The sequence below is a fragment of the Equus przewalskii genome, chromosome 2 (genome assembly GCF_037783145.1).
Source record: "Equus przewalskii isolate Varuska chromosome 2, EquPr2, whole genome shotgun sequence".
Classification (NCBI taxonomy): domain Eukaryota; kingdom Metazoa; phylum Chordata; class Mammalia; order Perissodactyla; family Equidae; genus Equus; species Equus przewalskii.
This window is the reverse complement of record NC_091832.1, coordinates 54,398,140-54,413,276: the sequence shown is the minus strand read 5'-3', so window position 1 is coordinate 54,413,276 and position 15,137 is coordinate 54,398,140. Positions and strand designations below refer to the sequence as shown.

At 42.7% G+C, this 15,137-nt stretch overlaps 1 protein-coding gene across 3 annotated transcripts in view; it reads right to left on the bottom strand.

The window, feature by feature from the left end:
• The window catches only part of DOCK5 (dedicator of cytokinesis 5), a 203,587-nt gene that overhangs the window by 49,402 nt on the left and 139,048 nt on the right, over positions 1 to 15,137 (bottom strand). For all 3 annotated transcript variants that reach the window (XM_070607172.1, XM_070607174.1, XM_070607178.1), the window contains exons 26-31: positions 14,446 to 14,582; positions 10,567 to 10,662; positions 7,297 to 7,395; positions 4,101 to 4,195; positions 2,732 to 2,810; positions 1,271 to 1,371 (exon numbers count right to left, since the gene is read on the bottom strand). In XM_070607172.1, the coding sequence (XP_070463273.1) occupies positions 1,271 to 1,371; positions 2,732 to 2,810; positions 4,101 to 4,195; positions 7,297 to 7,395; positions 10,567 to 10,662; positions 14,446 to 14,582 (607 nt within the window). The remainder of the gene's footprint in view (positions 1 to 1,270; positions 1,372 to 2,731; positions 2,811 to 4,100; positions 4,196 to 7,296; positions 7,396 to 10,566; positions 10,663 to 14,445; positions 14,583 to 15,137) is intronic.

Here is a 15,137-nt window from a genome sequence, read left to right as displayed (position 1 = left end):
CCTTTGGAAGCTAGCATAAAGATATTATTTAAAAATTTCTCTTACCATTCCATTTTAACAAAACACCTAACCTAATTTTATTGTTAATATTAGATAAGCCCATGTGGTCAACGTCTGGCACTTAGCAGACAGTAAATGGTAACTATTCCCCTTGTTTATTAACAGCTTAGTGGATGCTACTTCTACTAAAAGTAAGAGAAATTTTGAAAAAAGATTCATTCTCATTTCTATAACCTTAATATAAATGTTTTTATTTCCCAAGGTTTATCTTTGCCCATACGCATACATATTTTTACATGGATTATACTTATAGTCACACTTTCCTTTGACCAAAACCAGAATCATTAATCCTAACTAGACACTTTATTTATCAGACTTGGTGTCAACTAACTTCACTAATGGTTTTTTAACCAAAATCAAATCCATCCTGGAAAGAAACATGTCATTTCCGATATTCTAAAGAATGAGATCAAAGTATCCATCTTAAAAATCAATTCTGTCTCCATACTCACCCCACAGGGAAATCGACAAAACGGGTTTTACTTTTATGTTTGAGAGCACAATCACTAAATCTCAATCTCTTAGCCACCAATCTCAGCATTTTAGGAAGAAACCAGAGGTACAGAAATGCTAAATAATTCACCTAGAATCCTAGACATCCTGGCAGGGAACAGAACTCAAATTTCACAGCCTTTAAGTGATAAATTTCTCAAGTTCTTTGTAACTGCATGGCCTTGGAGTTTCCAACTCTCAGGGAACTCTGAAACAGACCTGTGAGGAGAGCGATGAGAAGCTTCCCTAAATCTCTCATCGCTCTTGCACATAAGTCCATCCTGAATTCCCGGCCAGGGATCTGGAGGGCATTTTTAGGTGATGTGTTAGTCTTGGCTTCTCTGCTGGAGTGACTGAGAGGCAGAGCAATGGTGCCAAAGGAGGCTACCCTGTGAGGCCCGAGCGAGAAAGAGGCACTGTGCCCGCAGTCGGGAAACGCTGCCAGCAGACGGGCCGCGTTCTCGCAGGGCAGTGGTGCCTCTCTACGTACAGATTCTGGAAAGGAACGCGGTGGGAGCGGGTAAATGAATGGGGCCTTGAAAGAAGAGATGTGAAGCTGGGGAAATTTGAGGTCTATTAAACAACTATTTTAAGATCTATCTCACTAACAACACGGGTAGCCAGTGAAGAGCAGTTGCTCTGATACTAAAAATCTTGCTCTGAACAGAAATAGAAGCAGCAACTTCTCAATCGTAAGCAAGTTTAAGAGGACACTTACTTTTTTACAATTTTGCTGCGCTTGGCTTGTGAGAAGGTTTCAAGCTGAAGGGACTCATGGGTGAGAAACGCTACTGCCAAATGGAAGTAATTGTTCCAGAGCTGTTCACAATTAATTGTGTGGGCGAAAAGAAATGGAAAATCATATTAACAAGGGCATAGTAAAACACCACCACATGGTAGAAAGTCACTTGCCAGAGATTCATGAAAAAACAAAATAAAATCCACAAGACTCTGTTTTCTTTCTTCTGTTTCAATTATTCAGCCCTGAAAGTTTTAACACTTAATATTAACATTAAGCTTTAAAAATAAATCCAAACCATTATATTTTCTTTACTCCCGGGATAAAGGAAAACCGCTGCCAAGAAGTATGCCTATTTATAGTAAATAATTTGACAATAGGTATCAAATGAACCACAATTCTGCCAAACTTTTGAACTAGTCTGAACTAGTTTAGGACTTTATCCTGGCAAAATAATCATGGGTATTTAAGAATATTTAAAAAAAGAAGGCCACCACAATGCTATTTAACGTAACAGAAAATGGAAACAATCTAAATGTTCACAAAAATTTGGTTAAATAAATCATGACCCAGCCATACAATGAGCTATATTCAACCATTAAAAATATTATGAAAATATTTAATATCATTGAAAAGATAATAGAGAAAGTAAAAAGGTCAATAGGTTACCAAAGAATGGCCCAGCTCGATTCCACTTTGGCACATATATATATATATATATATATAAATAAATACATATACACACATACATGTATATACACACACACACACGTATATGTACATGCACGTATGCGTACACAATCTCCTCTACCTATGACTCTCCACTTTTAAAGTTCCACAGATACAAACAAAGCCTCATGACACAGTAACGCACATCGCCAAGAAAATGCACGCTGGAACGTCCACTCTCCGAGAGCAGGACCTTGTCTGCCTTCACCAGGGCCTAGAATGATGCCCTGTACATGAAATATGCTAATGTTTGTTGGGTAAATGAATGAATGAACGAAGATGGAGCTAGTGGTCACCTGTTCTGCTATCACTTCGGACTTTCAAACAAGTGTGTACACAAACCACTCTAGAAATGAGGCCACCAGCAGGCAGAGGGACACCTGTGCGCCTTTGCGTGCACATCTGTGCATGTGTGTTCTGTTACCGGTGGAAGGTGGAACTACTTGTCTTTCAGTTTTCTTCTTTTTGCTTAGTTATATTTTCTACGATTACTTTTTTACATTTATTACTTTTACAGAGAGAAGAAAAAAACTTATTTTATTGGGTTTAAAGGACAGAATGACAAGAATACGTGCTTTAGGAAAGGAGAAAAGACAAGACAACTTTTTTCATTAGAAAATGATGAAATCTGAGGTCATGTTTTCCAAAAGGAAATAGTTCTGTTGCTGTGGCTGCGAACTCAAGGATCTCCTGGGTGAGCAGCATGCTTACCTGAAGTTCAAAGCTTGCCTGGTCCATGAAGAAGCTTGTGAGAACCTCAGCAAACTGATTGATAGCCCGGAGGAAAACCCTGGGGGAGGAAGACACTGGATAAAGAAGGCACCTTTTTGCTCTTCAAAACACTTCCCATCTTGTTAAAAATCAAAGCAAACCAAACCTAGACTTGGAAACATAAGACCCTTAGGTCTATCACGGCCCTTACAGACCAACAACAGAGCACAGTCTGCAGAGGACACGGAAAGTGAGTTTCAAAACTGACTACAAACACCACTCGAGCCCGCATCGCAATTTAGCCAGTTGAGGGTAGAGCTGAGAGGACAAGCCAGGCCTCCTGAGCCTCAGACCAGGGCTCTTTGCAAGCTATTGTGATGCCTCTGTTTTAAAGTCTAGGTTTCTGATACCATTTTTTCTCTAATCTGTACATAGACAGGAAGAGTTTTTCTAACCAAGTTATCAGGATCCTGTGGAGTTAACAATAATGCTTTTAATAAGCATAAATAAATAAAGCATAATAAAATGACTGACTTTATTTAGCTCTTTAAAAAATTCTGAAGCTTTTTAAATATAATGCACATATTCAGTTTATTTCGCTTTGATTCTACAAGTATTTGTCGTGGGCCAGGAACTACAAAGCACTGGCTTAGGTTTTGCCTTGAAAGAGACAGTTCCTGGTCTTAAGAAGTTTACAACTTGGTGGGGTCATTTGCAATCTGTAAATTTAACCATGATTCAACAAAGAATATGGAAAATTCTAGGAGAGGGGTATCAAAGAGGAATGGGGAGTCAAAGGAAGAGAAGATGACATCCAGGTTAGAAAGGCTTCATCTGGAGATGGCATTTGAGAAGGACCTTGAGGAATGGGTGGCATGTTGATGGCCAGAGATGCTGAAGAAGACACTGCAGGGGAAGAAGCAGCAGGAGGGACACCAGAGAACATGTTCAGGGACCAGGGAGAGGCCAGTCTGGTTGGAGTCCAGGTTGTCTATAGAAGGAAACAGTGGAAGATAAGTCTAGAGAGGGGGGGTGGGCCAGGCTGCAGAGGCCTTGAATGTCAGGATGGCGAAGGCCCTGTGGAGCTGCTGAAAGATGCCATGTAGAGCTGATGCTCACGATTAATGTGAGAGTGATGAGGAGACTACAGTAGAGAGAAGAGAGCATTGAGCCCGAGTCAGAGCAACTGCAGGTGCCCAGGTGAAATCAAGAACATGAGCACATAAACTAGGATTATGGCGGTGGGAAGATACTTACTTTAAAGACGATGGGTTTGAGGCAAAGAGATTTAACAGCACTTCACAAAGGTCAGATAGCTAGTTACCAGACCCAAGTATTCAGTGAAAAGCCTCGGGCCCTGCAGTCTTACCTGCTCTGCATCATATTCATGACCATCCAGTCTTTGGCATAGACATTCTTTCCAATCAGATCCTTAAACATGATAAACGTTTCCATGAGGAAGTCCTGCAGATAACAAAGGAGGAATGCGTGGGGAAAAACTGGGCTACATCTCATAAGCCCTTCCCCCAGTCTGTGGATAAGAGGGACCACTACATCAGAACAAGATGTCCCAAGTCCCATAACGGCCTGTCTTCTTAATAAGGTGTTTAGCGGTAACAAAGCATTTTTATAGCTCTCATATGATTTGACTTTTACATCATATAATCTGATCAGGAAGATAAGGATGAAAAAATTGTCCACATTTTACAAATATAAAACTGAGGCTGTGAAAAATTAAATGATTTGCTTAAGGTCACAAACAGCAGGAAGCAGGAGAGCTGGGAAGAGAACTTGGGGTTCTGGACTGCATTTTAGAGCCATAATGTCTTCAGTTCTCTGCTGCCAAGTGGTGTCTGAATAGATCTACTGCACTTAAAACAAATTCACCAGTAATTGTGAGAAACTGATACTTCTAATAACTCTGAGTCCAATTCTCCTTTATTATTGTTAGAAAAGAACCAAAATGCTATAAATAAGAAGCAAAGTCATCATTCCTCCTGTTCCAGGAATGTTACCATGTGTAGCCTGGGAGAAGGGTCTTTAATGGTCCTTAAAGAGATGATAGCAGTGGGTCCTGATGACTGCAATGACTAATAACGAGAGTACACAGGGCACAGCATCGAAAACACAGCTATTCTACTCAAAAGGGGGCTATGTGTAAAAAGTAACTCAGAAACAGAACAATCAGACTAAAAACCAGAGCTAAAAAGTTTTGAAAGCTTTTTTATTTATTAGTTAGTTAAATTTAGACATTTTCCACTTGGATTCCTGAAATGAAAATCCAGTCCAACTTCTTTGGCACTAAACTACGGAGTCCTAGCCCATGACTTACATCAGGCAGCAGAAAGGACACGGTAATTGGGAGGCAGGAGGCCTAGGTTCTATTCCTGACGCTATTCCTCCGAGATACTGCTCGAGTCGGTCAACTTCCTGCACTTTGGATGCCAAACGGCACAGGAAAGGGAGCAATCCTGGCTCTGAAGTCTGTGCTACCCTGGAACCTTCCTTCGGGTTGAAAGGGGAGTCAAACTTTCCTACCCTCAAATCGGAAATCACAGACATATTTCACGAGTTCTTAACTTTTTCATTATACATTTTAAGTGCACTCACCAATTTACTCTATCAACTTTTCCTCTCAAATCAACAAGAATTTATGGTTTGTCAAGCAAGGATTAAATTTAGATGCCAGTTATCGGCTTCCAAGGCTGACTCTACATTCAACTCTTGGTAATCTAACTGTAAACAGTGATGGCATAATAAAGGCAATTCACAGGTAATCCCAGGCCTCATCGTATCTCCCACTTCCACAGTCTTTCAAGTGATCTGTTCGGAAGGCATGTGAGAGTGTGAAATGACAGTCCACGGAAAGTCAGAGGCCGCTGTGACCTGCAGTCTGCCACTGATGGCTAAGGTTCCCTCATGGGGATAATAATCCTCTTTTAATAAGATGATAGAGCGGGAAGAGCTCACCACTGTTATGGAAAACAGGAGTGAAACCTGTTTTTTCTTACCTAATGGAGCCAAACTGTCAAGAGTCTGAATTTAGGATAACTTATTCTACCTGCTTTCTGAAGGAAACTTGAAAAAAAGGCACTAAACTATTTTTATATTAATTTTACCTTACATTACAATAATAATAAAATCATTATTATAAGCAGCTAGTCTTCATAGGCATTAACTGCATGTCAAGCACAAAGTTAGGCATTTTCCACGTGTTGAGTCAATCAACAGTCACTCATGCTAACCCTCAAGGTGGGTACTATCTTGGAGACGAGGAAACTGAAGTTTAATGAGGTGAAATAGCTTGCCCAACATTTCATACACGGAAGTGGAATCACCAGAATTCAAACCCAGATCTCAGTGTTCTAAAGCCTGTGTTCTTAAACCCACTACATCATCTGCCTGTGGAGGAGAAACATCGCTACCCTTGGCTTCCATCCCTCCCCTCACCTCCTCTCTTCTTGATTCTCTGGCACCAGGTCTCACCTAGAGATGCTCTGTGGGCACACCTCCATTTGCTACGGGTGCCTGTACCACGCCACCTGCCAGAGCATGGCCTTAGTGGAGGTCCCCGTAAGCCTCCGGATTCAGCCACAGCCTTTTGTGAGCTCCTCACTGGACCTACCACTACCACTAATGATAAAGAGTACTTTCTCTCTAGATTCCTTGGGTGTTTTTCCATCACGTGGACCTCACAGAAAGGAGGGTGACTGGCAGGAAAGGAGCTGGATATCCTTGGGTGTACTGGCCATGCACTGTTGGTATAATACAAGCAGAAAGTAGAAAATTCAGTGCATAAAGACGACTGGGAGATGCATGGTTGATGGGAAGTTATCCAGAACAAAGACTAGTGCCATGAGACATCCGATTGCTAATCTAGCTCCATGTCCAGCCCTCTGCTTCGCAAGATAAGATGATACCTTCAGGGACATTTTAACAGCCACCAATAATTCACTAAAGGGAAAGATCCTGGAGAAGTAACCAGGGGCCTAACTTAGCTCTTAGGCAACCTTTGGTTGTACACTAAATAGTAAATATGAGAACAATTTTCTTGTTTAAAACAAAAGAGAATGGAATACTTTCAACTGAAGATAATTTACTAAACGTTAGATAAGGGGCAAGTATTACCTCTTCCTGTTTCCCTTTCCAGGGAACACTGGAAATGATGATGTCCACCACATCTCAGAAGACTGTGCACACCTCTGCATCCTCAAACCCTCGCCCTGGCAGGAGTAACTACCCTCCCTGAAAATGAGACACTATCCTCTTCTGAGAGTAAAAAAGATCTCCCAAATGTTTCTAAATAAGGGCTCTCTTGAATCCAAGAGACTTAGGGGGCTGAGTGAAAACCTCTTGGTATACATATTTTACTCTTCTTCAAATCCTATCACAGAGAGAAGTAAGAATTAACATTTTCCTTTTCATGGTCATTATGGACAGCCACACAGCATTGGACACGGATGAGGAGAGAACCCTGGACTCAGGATGCTCAGTTTTGTTTACTTTTTTTTTTTGCCAAACATAAAAATTCTTAAGGCTACCAGGACCCAATGAAAACAACTTACGATGATATCTTGTCTGGTTTTGAATGTGCTGATATAGTGGGTGTAGTGGCTGTCATCCATTTGCCGCAGGATGGCTATCATGCAAGCAACAAAACTCCCCTGGAAGGAGAAAGAGAACACAAATCCAGGACTCCTGAGACCACTAACTGCCAAAACAAGATTTGGATGTGTATACTTTGGTTTTCCCCACCCAATTACTGAAGCAGGGACCCTCCAAACTGGAAACGTGTTGCATTCCAAAGGTTCAAAGGGCATGCACTTTGCTGTTTCTGCTTAAAAGACCTTCCAGGTTTGAGTTAAGGCATGTGGAAGGTTTTACTCATCCCATTAATAGCCATGATCCATGGAATCCTGTAGGTCAAGGGACACTGACTCTAAGATATCAGCTAGATTCCTAGTTAACATGTAACTTGTGGACTTTGAGCTTCTTGTTGAGACAGAGCTGTAGTACAGAAGTCCATGGAGAAACGTCTGAAATAGTCAGATCCTTTCAACAAATCTGAGTCTGGAAGAACGCAAAGAGGAGAAAGAAAGGGAGCAAAACTGAGAGTGGAGGAGCAGAGGAGACAAGAGATGAGAGTTCCGGGCTAGAACACTTCAGGGTCATTTCTACAGCTCTAGAACCTTCAGCCTGTTATTCCCAGCATGCTATGCATGTGTAACTGTGGACCTGGTTCAAAGAAAGGGATTGAATAATTAGATAATTAACATCATTTCTATTTTTGAGGTCAGGAATTACATATTCAATGTGCTTTCCCCTAGTCCAACCATATTTTAATCACAGACTTAACTTTCTAGCCGTAGGACAAATAACTTGGGTAATATCCTCCTGCATTCATATAGTTAATGAAAACAACACAAATTTAAACAAATTTGGCACAGAGGAGATTAATATGCAGCTGTTCTTGGGATGGAGGAAATGACTTCCTAAACACAAAAGCAATGAAAGACTATCCATGTACAGCTCTCTAGGAATGAATGTCTTAGTCTCTTTTGTTTCAAAAAGCTTATTTTTCTAATTATAAAGCAATGTAAATTTATGGTACTAAGGCTTTTGATATATATTGCCTAACTAGCATACAGCTTGCATTCCCATCAGTATTTAACACTATATGTTTCTCCAGACCTTTGCTTACTCTGGGTATTGGAGATTTATTTAATCTCATTTTTGGTTAATTTGCATTTTTTTTGTTCTGAATTACACATTCTGTCCATATGTTTGCTGTCCATTTATTTTTCTCATTTTGCTGTTCGCTCATATTCTTTAACCATTTTTTAATTAAAAAAAATTTTTTTAGTGGTTTGTAATAGCTCTTCATACATTATGCCTATTAGCCACTTGTCACATATTTTACAAATAATTTTTACAGGTTTTTAAAGATTTATTTTTCCTTTTTCTCCCCAAAGCCCCCAGGTACATAGTTGTATATTTTAGTTGTGGGTCCTTCTAGTTGTAGCATGTGGGATGCCACCTCAGCATGGCTAGATGAGTGGTGCCATGTCCGGGCTCAGGATCTGAACTGGCGAAACCCTGAGCCGCCAAAGCAGAGTGCGCAAACTTAAACCTCTCCGCCATGGGGCCAGCTCTAATTTTTAGTTTTGTGCTTGACATTTAATTTGCACATATAAATATATTTTCACATATAAATTTTTTACCGAGTAAACTCTATTTCTTTTCTTTTATAGTATCCTTTCAATTTTTAAAAATTCATGAATCCATTTTCTTTCAGAAATAGGTATACATTCATTCATATTTTCTTCTAGTTGCCTTATGCTTTAATTTTTTTTACATTGAACCTTTCATTCCATATGGAATTTATTTATTTATTTATTTGAAGATTGACACCTGAGTAACATCTGTCGCCAATCTTCTTTTTTTTCTTTTTCTTCCCCCCAAAGTCCCCCTGTACACAGTTGTATATCATAGTTTTATGGGACGCCGCCTCAACATGGCTTGATGAGCCATGCCAGATCCACGCCCAGGATCCAAACCAGTGAAACCCTGGGCAGCCGAAGTGGAGCATATGAACTTAACCACTTGGCCACCGGGCTGGCCCCTCAATCATCCTTTTTATCTGTATTAGACACAGTAGATGGAGAATAAGAGGCCAGAGCAACACTGACATTTCTAAAAGCATGCTAATCACAAGTTCTTTGAAAGGTTTGTTTCCCCTTTGAACCGAAAGGGCTGGACAGTATCCCAGGGCACCCATCTACACTAAACATCAATGGAGAGAAGATGCAGGGGCAAGACTACATGTATCAGAATTCCTCTCATGACGACCATCCACTGCATAGCTGGAAACCTAATCTGGTAAGCTGCTTGGGGATGTGGATGGTTGACGACATGCAGACTCTGCAGCCAGGCTGGCTGCCTGGGTCCTAACCCAACTCAACCACCTGGTAGTAGTGTAACCTTGTGCAGGTTTCTTAACCTCTCTGTGCGTGTTTCCTCATTTGAAAAATGGAGCTAATGAAAGAACTACCTAACAGGATTGGCATGAGCTTTCAATGAGACACAAGTGCTTAAAATAGTTTCTGGCACAAAAGAATTTAAAAAATCAGCTAATGACTACTACTATCATCATCATACAGCAGGAAGTTCTAATACTGTTACTATTATCACTCTAAGGAAGGTGGATCCAGACAGAGCTTGCATATATTGAGAATTAGAACTAAATTACTGAGATAATAGAGGAAATGCTGAATGCACCCACTAAAACCCTTCATTTTGTGCTCATCAAGGCTCCCATTTTCCTTAAATAAAATATTAAACAAATATTTAAAGAGTATAAGGTCAAATGGGGGCCGAGTTCTCAGTCTACCTAGGGTGCCTGCTTGCCTCAGTGGGTCTCTCCTTTAATGCATTATAACAGGCTTTCCTTCAACCTTTGATACGAACAGGACTTTTCAAGAATGGATCCACATGCTTTGTATTTATGGGATCCTTAATAACTTGACTCCATTAGCCTCCCCCGCCCCCGACCCTGTTGGAGTATCTTCCCTCAAGAGAAAATCAGTGTCAGAATCAAGATCTGCTCACAGTTATGACCCAGGGTCACCCATTATGGGGAAGGGGCTGAAAAGTTCTAGACTCCCCTCATTTCCCGAGGGAGCTACGCCGCACGGCATGCAGGCAGAGACAGTAAACTGCAATGTCAGGGTCTGTGTGAATTTGGTCTCCAGATGCTGGCCCCCAGAGCCCCCCAGTGGGCAGGCGGGACACTGAGAAGCAGCGATGGCAGCGTGGTCCCCTGAAGCAGTACTCACGATGTGGGGAGACTGTCGGCTCATCCCAATCACGGTCCGGTTGATCCTTCTCAGCAGCCGTTCCATTATCAGCTGTATGTGCATCGCCGTGGGGCCCTGAGGGGAAACACAGGAACTGACACCACTTCTTCTGCCTCAGCTTCACTTTTCTTAAGGAAACTTGGGCAGATGAGTTTTCTCTCTGACTCATTCTGGCTCTTTCCTACAAAGCAATCTCTTGTCCAAAAGGGAAAAACGGTTTCACGGAATAATACATAATGTTACTAAGGAATCCGTTGAAAATAATCAGTTATAACATTTAAAAGATGAGTGTGGGGATGCAGAGAAGGCCTCCCTAATAGCCCAGACCATCCGGGCTCACTGAGAGCTCACCATGGCCACCGACTCAACACAGTTTTGGGGAGACCCCCATTAGCATGAGGTGCTCGGTCCTGACGCTGAGCAGATCAGGTAGCCCAGGACAGTTAGGCACGTTTACGGGAAATAAAGGCAAAATATACAGTTCTTGCCAACTTCTGTGTTGGAGAAAGAAAAACAAACAAGAAATTCAAATCAAGGATATTGTTATAGACTGAAAGTTTGTGGTTCAAAAGTCGTGTGTTGAAGCTCTAACGCCTAAGGCGATGGTCTTTGGAGATGGGGCCTTCAGAGGCAATTAGGTCATGAAGGCACTGCCCTTGTCTGAAGGGATTAGTGTCCTTATAAGAGGAGACGCTAGAGTTTGCCCTTTCTTTCTCTCCACAAGGAAAGGCCGTGTGAGGCCATAGCGAGAAGGTGGCCGTCCGTAGGCCAGGAGGAGGGTCCTCACCAGGAACCCACCACACCAGCACCCTGACCTTGGACTTCCAGCCTCCAGAACTGTGAGAAATAAATATCTGTTCTTTAAGCCCCCAGCCTACGGTACTTCGTTTTGGCAGCCTGAGCAGACTAACGGGGGGTGGGGGGGTTTAATATTTTGACTCTGTCATGTGTGACCATGAGCAATTATTTAACCTTGTTGAGCTTCGGTTTTCATAGCTGTAAAAAAAATAAATAAATAAATAAACGAAAAGGTTCCCTTATAGGAATGAGTTGGGTTGATGTAGACAACAGTGCCTCTTACAGGTTTATTCTTGGGGCCGGCCCAGTGGCACAGCAGTTAAGTGCGCACGTTCCGCTTTTCGGCAGCCCGGGATTTGCTGGTTCGGATCCCGGGTGCGGACATGGCACCGCTTGGCAAACCATGCTGTGGCAGGCGTCCCACATATAAAGTAGAGGAAGATGGGCACGGAGGTGAGCTCAGGGCCAGTCTTCCTCAGCAAAAAGAGGAGGACTGGCAGTAGTTAGCTCAGGCCTAATCTTCCTCAAAAAAAAAAAAGTTTATTCTTTATTCTTCCTTCTTTCCTTTTTTGTGGTTTGATGTTACTCATTTGGCTCAATATTCACCTTGACTTTTCAAAGCCTTTATCCATTCTTGCTACATGATAGATATTCTGAAACTCCTGCTTAATGCTTCAAATACCTAAATCATTGCTACATGTAGCTTTATTAGAACATCAAGTACTCTTAGCTTCCCCTCTCTCTCCCTCCCTTCTTTCCTTCCTGGCTTCTTATTATTTATTTACTTGCTTCAAGTGATTCATAAAACCTGCCTCTCCTGTTGATGCTGTTTTCACCTCCACTTACTCATCAATTCCACACTGTCGACCTCACTAGGTGTGTAAATCCTGTGTGGGGCCCCGTGCGGAGGTATGAAAATGAATCAGGCATTCTCTGCGCCCTTAAGAGATTTACACTCCAGCAGGAGAGCTGGAACATGAATATAAAGAGGCAAACCCCAAAGATCCCACTAGAAGGCCAGCTCCATGCGGGCAGGGTGCTCGCTTCTCTTGTTCATGGCTATGTTCTTAGGCCTATCACAGTGCCCGAAGCATAGCAGCTGTGGAATTAGTATTTGTGAACAGAATTCATAACTCAAGGTACAAAACGATAAGAGCCTGAAAAGAGACGAGAGGACAGCATGAAGGCAACTAGCTGAGTGCGGGCACTGGGCAGGACGGCACCAAGAACAACTTCACGGAGATGCTCGCTGCAGCTGGACTTTCAAAAACAAAGACAGTTTGAGGACATGGCTGTGGGAGAAGAGGAGGGGATCCCGGACTATCAAAAAAGGCACAGGAATCAACGTCAGTAATCAGAGCCTGGACTTAACTGAGGAGAGGAGAAGATACGAGAAGACATAGGGAATTAGTTGGTACATTCAAAGATGCTTATGATGGGGGAAAAGTACCATTATCATCACCACCAAAAAATTACTTAATTTACTACTCTAACAGAGCTCCAAAATCAATACTTTTGAATGCCTCTGCTCATCAGAGGGAACATTATTGGGAAGACAAAAAAATATATATATTATTTAAAAGCCAATTAAATCTCCGAGAACAGGACACAAATACTTTCATTCAAGTCATTTCTGAAGAGTCCTTCTATGTGGTCAGAAGGTGGGCAGAGATACTATATATTAAAAAACAGGATCGGAAGTGGAAGAGACCTAAGAGGTCATCTAGAACAATTTCTCCATAGGATTGAATGGGAAATTGAGACACCATGAGATGCGCTTAAGGATACAGAGTTACAGAGAGGTAATACTGGGAGTGGAAACCAAAGGGCCTCATTCCTATGTTTCAGGTTAACTCTGGATCATATACACATGGAGCCCCAACCAAACCAAACAGCCTAGTACATTGTTACAAAACTTACAGGGCTTGGAGCTTCATTTTACTATTTTAATTACTGAGTCATAAGAGCTACTTTTTAAAAATACTACTGTCATTATGACATAATTGGTCACAATTATTTATTTGCTGCAAAGTCCTTAGTTGGGAATCAAATCTCAAATCACAAAATTCCTCGGGAAAATTTATTCCATTTTATAAAGTGGTTTAAGCAAAAAAAGCAATCATCTATAATTAATAAATATCAAATAAATAGTACAAATAGTAAGGTGGGCCATAGGGGCTCAGGGAAGGGAAGAGACAAGGGGGAGAGTAGGTAACGAGAGCAGTGGCGTCTTCCCGGACTTCTGCGGCAGAGACGACGCCTAAACTGGGGTGGATCTCAAGCAGGGAGCTGAGGACTTAGCCATGGGAAAGCGGCAGTGTTCTCCATGTTTTTTAGCAGAACCGAATCTAAAGATATTGGTAAGACTAAGGGCTTAGGCAAAACCAAGGGTGACTTCCCTATGCTGCGGGGAATGTCTGAGCCATCATGGGGGTGGTGACTATGTTTTGTGCTCAAGAGGACACACTCTACAGAGTTCTCCGGCCTCTTGAACAGAGGCCATGCCTGAGGTTGCAGGCTGTGCTGTCTCCAGAACATGGCCAATCCAGGCAGGGTCAGCCCCAGGATTTTCGGAGGGCGGGGTGCTCAGGTTACAGAGATGAGGTAAGATAAGAAAATACATAACTTCCGCTAGGCTCCAGACGGAAGGATCAGTGTCAGAGAGAATATAAAAATGAGAACTTCTCAGCAGCTCAGGGACACCAACAGTTGTCAGGTGCCAGAGGTAAAAGAGGATAGAGGTGTATATGCAAAAAGTCTAAGCACAGCTCTGGTTCCTAAAAGTCCTCACAGGGACCTCAGTGATGGTCAAGCCAGGAAAACCAGCCAGCAGCAGGCCCAGCGGTAAGCAGAACTCTCCCTGACCTACATGTGCACAGCAGGCTCCAGCAAGGAGAAGCCCCTCCGATCACCTCTGAAATGGTGCAGCCTGCCCCAGCACCAGCTTCTAAACTGCCTGGGCCACGCCCTGAGACCAGGAGGCCAGGGAGGCATTCTTGTCCCAGGCAAAGGGACCAGTGCAGTGCATGCTGTGGTCTGCATCAGTGACAATTCGCTCACCACATCCTTCCTGTCCAGCACTTCCAGGATGTTGCTCAGAAGCTGCGAGCTCGCCTCAGGGTCAGGCCTGCTGGAGTTGTCGTCTAACTGGCCGCTGAGCTGGTCTATGAGCAGCGGCAGCAGCACGTCTCTGCACTCTGAGAGAGAAAACGAAGACAGCTCAACAGCCGCAGCGTCACCTCCTGAACCACCCGGCTCCTCCCTGCCAATCTGTCTCTGCCCCTTCCCACAGCTCCGAGCTCTGACCCCACCCTGTAGGGGGCCAGAGTCCCTCCAGGCCATGAGGAGCACACAATTTTAGGCATGGAACTTCAGCCCTGTAACTGGATTTTAAAACCTAAGAAAACTACACTTATCATAGATACAAGTCACAGAATGTTTAAAGTATTTAACAATTTCTTTAGCTTTTGTGTGTGTGTGTGTGTGTGTGTGAGGAAGATTGGCCCTGAGCTAACATCTGTGCCAGTCTTCCTCTATTTTGTATGTGGGATGTCTGCCACATCACCGTTTGATGAGTGGTGTGTAGGTCTGTCCCTGGGATCTGAACCCGTGAACGCTGGGCCGCCAAAGCCGAGCACAGGAACTTCACTACATCACTGGGCCGGCCCATCTTTGGTTTTTTCAAAAACGCCAATTCGATACTTGAAAGATAAGTCATAGAAAACTAATACACTAAGCAAGTTATACGCAAA